This window comes from Dryobates pubescens, unplaced genomic scaffold, assembly GCF_014839835.1.
Source record: "Dryobates pubescens isolate bDryPub1 unplaced genomic scaffold, bDryPub1.pri scaffold_56_arrow_ctg1, whole genome shotgun sequence".
Lineage (NCBI taxonomy): Eukaryota > Metazoa > Chordata > Aves > Piciformes > Picidae > Dryobates > Dryobates pubescens.
In genome coordinates this window covers 13,500-21,577 of record NW_026530778.1, presented here as the reverse complement: position 1 = coordinate 21,577, position 8,078 = coordinate 13,500, and the positions used below count along the sequence as shown (strand labels likewise).

Sequence of the window (8,078 nt, the reverse complement as noted above, 5' to 3'; positions counted from 1 at the left end):
TTGATGCACGTGTGCGTCCTGTTATTCTGAGATAACTCTCTGTGTTTATAGCTACCGGTGTCCTGCTTTGGTTACACGGTGCAGGCACAGCACTATTCTGCTATGCTGCTAGCTACTTCTGCACCCGTGCTGGACACGGCCTACCACCATGTCAGGCTCTAGGCCTACACTGCCAGATTGCTCACACTGCTTATTGCAACCATTACCACATATGGGTCCAAAAGCTCCAGCCAAAAACCCATGCAAAAGCTTGGAACATCAGATGCTTCAAAATTTACATCTCTACTTCCAATCCTTTTCTTTCAAACAAAGTATTACTTTGCACAGGGAATATTAATATCCAAACCCCATGTTGGAGCACCAAAATACTGTGGTGGTTTGAGCCTTAACTGGGATTTAAGAGCTTAGATGGGGTCAAGGCTGAGAATCACTCCCCGGTTGCCCCCTCCTCTCTCTTGATTGAGAGGGATAAAAAATGGAAGGAGTAAATCTACCAAGTAGTAATTTGGAGTTGGTTTGGAAGTAGAGAGGTAAAAATAATTTCTTTAAACTATATATACCTATAATTATAACTATATATATATATATAAAACAATAACAGGAAGGGTTCACAAGGGTAAGGAACAAGGATGGATGGGGAAAGTATGTGTACTTTGGAGTCCTTTGAAGAAGGGTGGATCACAGAATCACAGAATCACCAAGGTTGGAAGAGACCTCAAAGATCATCAAGCCCAATCTGTCACCATAGACCTCATGACTAGACCATGGCACCAAATGCCACGTCCAATCCCCTCTTGAACACTTCCAGGGATGGTGACTCCACCACCTCCCTGGGCAGCCCATTCCAATGGCTATCAACTCTCAGTGAAGAACTTTCTCCTCACCTTGAGCCTAAACTTCCCCTGGCACAGCTTGAGACTGTGTCCTCTTGTTCTGGTGCTGGTAAGCAGGGGATGTAACAGAGAGGAGGACCAGACCTGACCATGTGGCAGAGAAGCAGGAAGCCAGCAGCAATCCTCTCATCCAGGTGAAGGAGAAGCCAAAGAGAGAGAAAATGGCTGCAGTCTCATCCATTTTATAGGCTTGCTGGACAGGGTGGGGGAGTGGAACAGACTAACTCAGTTCCCCAGGGGGGGAACCCCCTCCAGGGAGACCAAGGCTCTCACAAGCCCTCCCCCGCCCCCGGCATTCATGATGGACGTAACCCATCACCAGTTCGTACCTGGAGGGGGTCCCAGTCTGAACTGAGATGGCATCAGGGGATCAGTTTGCAGGGATGGGTCCTGGTCTGTGCTGGGATGGAATCAGGATTTCAGGAGAAGCACTTTGTACTGGGATGAGACTCAGACTGTTCTGGGAGACGGCAATGGGATCCCATTTGGACCAGGATCAGGCCACAGCTGCACTGGGATCAGGATATCCACTTTGTGCTGTGCTGGGTGCAGCTGGGGCTGGGAAGGGGTCCAAGGGATGCACTTTGTATTGGCACAGGAAGCTGTATGGGAGATGTCAAAGTGATGCAGCTTGTGCTGGGATAAGACCACATCTGAGCTGGGAGGGGTTGAAGAGATGCAGTTTGTGTTGAGATGTGACCAGGTCTGTGCTAGGAGGTGCTAAAAGGTTCCCAATTGTACTATGTGGGGACCAGACTGTACTGGAATGTGCCCAGGGAATGCAGCTTGTACTGGGAGAGGGTCCAGGCTGTTCTGGGAGGGCATAAGGGGTTCCAAGTTTTATTTGGACAAGGCCTAATGTGTACCTGGAGGGATTAAAGGGATCCTGTTTGCACTGGGACAGGGACCAGACTGCACTGGGAGGGCATGAGGGTGTGCAGTTTTGTACTGGGATGGATGCATTCAGTACTGGGAAGGGAGCCAGGGGATGCATTCTGTACTGGGATGAGCCCCAGGCTGAAGTGCTAAAGAACAGTATGATCCAGTTTGTATTAGGATGAGGCCACATCTGTACGGGGAGAGGTTAAAGGAACCATGTTTGGACTGAGTCTAAACTGGAAGGGGGTCAGGGTATGCAACATGGAAGGAACTCAGAGAAACAACTCTGTGGTGAAGAGGTTATTATGAATTATGAATTATGAAAATATTTTTATTAATTATCAAATTATTAATAACTGATGAATCACCAACTTATATACATGTTCTAGTGCACATTCGTGAAATAGATTCCACAAATGGCTTAGTGTTATGATTAGAACTTAATTGAACTAATTACAAATTATTTCTATGTTTATATACAAGAAGGGTGCAGTTCCACTGCTTGGCCACTAGATGGCGACTCGGCGGAACATGGGTGGCTTCTCTCTCTCTGCGGCAGTGGAGAGGAAATGGAACCTGGGCTTAGCTAGTAAGCAGGGTTCCCTTCACAGGACTTGGCAAGTTCCCTCCAGACGATAGGCAGTGGTCCTGGTGGAATCGGCCAGTGGGGCTGGTAGGGCTGGTCCCAGGACGGGGTCGGCCCTCAGAGTCAGCATGGTAGGGCAGGGCAATGGTTGCCGGTAGGCAGGCTCGGAGGCTTCCGATCGGCAAGGCTGCAGGTGGGGCGGACCTGGCAGGGATCGGCCCAACTATGGCAGATTCCCGGGGCTGAGGGACACAGCCTCGGAGACAGAATGCGATTGCGTTAGGCGGCGGCTCCTCTCATTTACTGAGCTTAAAGGAACAGCAGGACACTCGGAGCAGTCCCGGGGTTCGGTGCAGTATAAGCACGAACGATACTTTAGTATTCCCTGAAGTTTAACAGGGCTCAGAGCAGCACACGTGGCGCTCTTCTCTCCCGCTATGGCAGGGCTAGGCAATTGCAGACTCGGTCTCTATCAAGTCCCTTCTCCCCGGCAACTGGGCAGGTCTTACCCTTGGGGGTTGGTCCAGTCCTCTGGTGACACGGGGAGCTCTCCTGGTCAATACGACTGGCTGTAGCGACGCTGGGCTCCTCGGCTCAGCGCAGCGTCCTGCCTCTGTGGAAATGATCTTCCAATGCTTCTAATGATGCAGAGGCTTTAGTATGCGTGCATGTATATAACAGAAGCCAAACAACGATAAACTGAATGGCCAGAGGCTGCAGCTCGGAGTTACACTCTTGAGCAAGAATAGAGACAAAGTGGAAGAGGGGGCAACTTGTTTACCAGCTGGGGTAATACTTATAGAGTTCCTTGAGGCTGGGTTTGACCAATGGGCACTCTCATAAACAACTGGCTTCAGCCTATGGGAAAGCATGAAGCTAGAATTCTACCATATTTGGTGTTTGCCATGAGCCCAGCATGCACTGGGTGCGTGTTGGCCTGGCTAATGCCTTGGCTTTTGTCTTCCTCCTGAAGGAGAGGGAGCTTGCCCACATGCTGGGACAAGATTCAGTATCTGGGCATAATGTGCCTTCACCACAAACTCCCAGTGAGGTCCTTTATTGTGTTGAACACCCAGGGAGCACAGCTCCTCATGTCTGCAGCCTCTGGGTCAAACCAGACAGGACAGCACTGAAGCAGACATGGTCTGAAGAAAGACATTTGTATGGGAACAACATTCTCACAAGGGAAACAGCCCCGGCAGCAGCCAGAACTCCAGCAGCCAGGCTGGGCCTGCACTGAATGACATCAGAACTGCTCTGCAGGAGAAGACAAAGAGTTTATTGCTTCTGAAAGCATCCAGGGCTCAGCTTGCTCAGGGCAGCCTTGAGCTCCTGGTTCCTTAGGCTGTAGATGAGAGGGTTCACTGCTGGAGGCACCACTGAGTACAGAACTGACACTACCAAGTTCAGGGATGGGGAAGAGATGGAGGAGGGCTTCAGGTAGGCAATGGAGCCAGTGGTGATAAACAGGGAGACCACAGCCAGGTGAGGGAGGCAGGTGGCAAAGGCTTTGTGGCGTCCCTGCTGAGAGGGGATCCTCAGCACTGCCCTGAAGATCTGCACATAGGACACCACTATCAACACGAAACAGACAAAGAATAAAGAGGAACCCACCACAAGAAGCCAAAGTTCCCTGAGGTAGGATGTGGAGCAGGAGAGCTTGAGGATCTGGGGGATTTCACAGAAGAACTGCTCCACAGCATTGCCCTGGCAGAAGGGCAGGGAAAATGTATTGGCTGTGTGCAGCAGAGCATTGAGTGCCCCAGAGGCCCAGGCAGCTGCTGCCAGGTGGAGACAAACTCTGTTGCCCAGGAGGGTCTCATAGTGCAGGGGTCTGCAGATGGCAACATAGCAATCGTAGGACATGGTGGTGAGGAGAAAATACTCTGCTGACATGAAAAAGAGAAAGATAAATACCTGAGTAACACATCCTGCATAAGAGATGTCCCTGGTGTGCCTAAGGGAATCGTCCATGAACTTGGGGACAGTGGTGGAGATGGCACCCAGGTCAAGGAGAGCGAGGTTGAGGAGGAAGAAGTACATGGGGGTGTGGAGGTGGTGGTCCCAGGCTATGGTGCTGATGATGAGGCCATTGCCCAGCAGGGCAGCCAGGTAGATAGCCAGGAAGAGGCAGAAGTGCAGGAGCTGCAGCTGCCTTGTGCCTGGGAATGGCAGGAGGAGGAAGTGGGTGATGGAGCTGCTGTTGGCCATCTGCTGCCTCTGGCCATGGAGACCTGTGCAAGGAGGGAAAGGCAGTGACAAGTTAGGGCACACTTCTCTCAGCCTCATTGTAAGCCCTGTCCCTGAGCTGCATGAGGAATGAATCAGCTCAGTCCCATCACTACCAATCACTGATGGTTCATCACAGCTTCAAATGCAGCAAGGACCCAGAATTGCCTGGAAGATTCCTCTGGTGTCAGAACAGAAAGTGACCAACAGCCCAATCCCATGGAATGAGAGTCCCATGGAGAGGTGGAGAAACAGGGAACAGCTCTGCAGTGCTGCAGACACAGTGAAGGGAAGAGAGACAGGCAGAGGGGCTTGGGGTGAAGCATCCTCCTTCTCCAGCTCTGCTCTCTGCAGCTCACAGGATGGAACTGAAGAGCTTTTATCCTCCTTCTGTGTGCACACTCCAGGAGCCTTCAGCTGAATGTCAGCTGCCAAGGTTGTGACTCCTGACCTGGAGCCCATAGCTTTGAGGGCACTGCCTCTGCTGGGTAGAAAAGGAGAGCAAAAGGTTGCATTGGGAAATGTGTCTGCAGTGCAGAGAATGGCACAGAGGTGCCTGATCCCCCTTGCCAAGGCAGCTCTGCCAGCAGATCCCTCTCCCTCCTTGCTCAAGTCTCTGCTACCTGCACCTGCCCCTGCCAGAAGCTGCTTCTCTGTGCCCAGCTCTCCTCCCTGTCCCTGCTGACAGAGCCCATTCCACCAGCTGTGTGCTGAGCTCTGCCCTGCAGACCCCTCCCAGCAGCAGGACACTGCCCAGGGGCAGCTCTGGGTGTTCAGAGCTCAGGAATAGCTCAGACAAAGGCTAATGAGACCTCAGATTCTTATGAACAGCAGTGAAATAATCTCTAGTCTCACACTGCTCACCCAGCACACCAAGGGGATCAACATTCAAAGCCAAGACTCCTTCCCTTCCAGCAAAATGCTGCCTTGATCTTGTTCTTCAAAACCCCCTCAGAAATGACCAGGCATGAGCCAGGACTGTGAGCAGCTCTGGCCAACACAGCTCCCTCCCCACAGCAGAACGACCCTGCCCTGCCCTGCCCTACCCTGCCCTGCCCTGTCAGGGCTGTCTCCTGCCACTCACAGCTTCTCCCCACAGCACTGTGTGGAGCTCCCTGGGCAGGCTGAGAGCTGAGCCTGGCAGGCAGCTGAATCCCTGCCCCAGCACACAGCCCCTGGGCTGCAGGGACCCTGATCTGAAGGACAGCCCTGACCAGCCCTGCCTGTACCCCAGGGCTCCACAGCTCTTCAGAAAAGCCTGAAAAGAGCCTCTGGACAGGAAGATTTCCTTCCAGCCCCCACCAGCTGTGGCTGTGCCAGCTTTAGGAGATGCCTCCAGGAGCTGCACCTGCACTGCCCTGCCCCCACAGACTCACCATGCCAGTGACTGCAGTGACTTCTCCTGTCAGCTTTCAGTCACCCTCCTGGACAACTCCAAGCTGACTTTGCCTTCTTCATTTTGCTGAGATCCACTGGCAGTGCCCTCAGCCCTGCTGTGCAGAGCAGAGGAGCTGCTCCTGGGTACAGCTGACACTTTTCATTGCTGCCTACTTGCCAGCAGCTCCCTCCAGCCATGGAGCTCAGCCCAGCTGAGCAGCAGAGGACCAACCCAAGGGCATTTTAATGACCCTCTGGTGGCTTTGGTGCCAGGTAAACATCAGAGACTGAGAGGGAGATGATGAAACCTCTGCAGAAGTTGAAGTCACTTTCAAACTCTGAAGTTTCTTCTCTTGTTGATGGGTCCCAGTGAGGACACTGCTGGGAAAGTGTCTGCAGTTGGAGCAGAGAACTGGAGGCAGTGCTGAGAGGTCAGGACAAGCAGAGGAAGATGTCTCTGATGCTGAGCAAACCTGGAGGTGTTTCATTAATGCAAAGAGTCAAGCCCTGAACCCTGGCCCCTGGACAAGCAGATCCTGTCCCTCACTCACCCCTCATTGTGATTCCTGGAGCAGTGAGATGTAGAGAGGAACAATGTCAAGGGCAGGACTATGGCACAACCCCTCCCAGGCTCCTGAGGATGGACAAGGAGGCAATGAGGGCCCAGGGCTGGAAGGAGTTGTGTCCCCAGAGGCATCAGTGGCACAGACCACAGCCAGAAGCAAAGGCAGGAAGAGCTTGGCTCTGCCAGGAGCCTTTCAGCTCTTGCACAGCCCTCTGCCATCTGCCCCTCAGGCTGTCCTCTGCTGCTGCATCAGCTGAGCCTCTTTCCCTGCAGGCTGTGGTCACCCAGCCAGCTGTCCCACCTTCCTGGCACCTTCCTTTGCTGCTCTCTCTCCATCCCCCCTGGGTGTTCCTTGAAATTAGTACTGGAACTTTAAATCAGAGCAGAGCTGTTATCAGCAAGAGTCGTACCAGAAAATTGTCCTCTGTCCAGGGGTGGAGGTAGGGGTGGGGGTGGCTAGCAAGGTGTGCCCTAGTTGCTATTGTCTTTCTGTATTAGGGTCTTAACGACTTGCAGCCTATTTTGTCTGAGCAATCATTGTCCCACCCATACTGAATTATCTGTTTTCCATTTTAATTTGCTGACCAGTAGCTGCTACAGAAAAGGAACAAAAATAACATTTTTACTCCTAGCTGACTTAAGGCATGTCAGCCCATTAGAGCAACTGGAAGGGTTAACACATACGCTCTTACAGTGACTGATTTGCAGTTGCTAAAGCTAATTGCTCTAGCTCTTTGCTAACCCGGGTCGTGTGGATACCTTTTAACCTCATGACTTCAGCATTTGCCATGAGCAATGGCTAGTGACCATTCCATTTATGACGGGACATAATGATAACATCGTCTCCAGTATTCCCAATCATTGAAATTTGTATAGTTTGTCCACAAGGCTTCCGAGGCATTTGCAAGTGAATTGCCACTTAATTGAGAAGTTGCAAGGCATAGTGGTGTTTGTGACCCTCTGCTGGCTGACATGGGTTGAAAGTCAGAGAGTATTATCATAAGATGTAGCTTTTTTGCAATCAGGATATCATCCATAGACTTAACAGGTGAGAAAGTCACAATAAGGCTATCTAAATGAGAACAAAAACCAAGCCAGAGAATTCTGGCATGCCTGGGGCCACCCATTGATACCAGTGGGTGGAGTCTGCCTTAATCGATGACTCAGTAGGTGAACAAATGTGTTAAAAACAACTGATTGATTACAGCAGTTGTGTATCCTGGCTGTAACCCAGAGGGAGCTATGGCTTGTCTAGCTTCCTTTAACATCTGTCAGTCCAAAGATTGTTACATTCATTGTTGACCTGTACCACAGGAAATGCATGTACAGGCTGTGACTACATTTCCCACAATGCCTTTCCACCAATGCAATGGGACAGTTCCCTGTCCCTCCCACCTCCCCATGGTCCCATTGGGACTTGATTGGAACCACCCTCGTAGTACGATACTATGCTGAGAATGCCTGGAATGTAGGAAGCAGGGAGGTGTAGCACAGCTGAAGCCTCTGGGGGAAAGGGGCCGCTGGCGCAGGTTGTTTCTGCCGGGGCTGC

The 8,078-nt window shown here is 51.7% G+C and overlaps 1 protein-coding gene across 1 annotated transcript; it reads right to left on the bottom strand.

Moving 5' to 3' along the window:
* Nucleotides 1–2,377: 2,377 nt before the first annotated feature.
* LOC128899751 (olfactory receptor 14A16-like) lies at nt 2,378–7,301 on the bottom strand. Its single transcript, XM_054179433.1, has 3 exons — nt 7,272–7,301; nt 3,670–4,503; nt 2,378–2,545 (listed from the first exon to the last, which is right to left on the bottom strand). The coding sequence occupies exons 1-3, from the start codon at nt 7,299–7,301 to the stop codon at nt 2,378–2,380; spliced, it is 1,032 nt and encodes a 343-aa protein (XP_054035408.1).
* Between the last annotated feature and the right edge of the window lie 777 nt (nt 7,302–8,078).

Excerpts from the sequence above, each read along its gene's own strand:
- LOC128899751 (XM_054179433.1), bottom strand. The coding sequence starts at position 7,301 with ATGAGGTTAAAAGGTATCCACACGACCCGG. Across the intron at positions 4,504-7,271 it reads AAGGTATCCACACGACCCGG|CTCCTGCACTTCTGCCTCTT; the intron begins GTTAGCAAAGAG and ends AGGCAGCTGCAG. Across the intron at positions 2,546-3,669 it reads AGCTCAAGGCTGCCCTGAGC|CCTTGCCGATCGGAAGCCTC; the intron begins AAGCTGAGCCCT and ends CCCCACCTGCAG.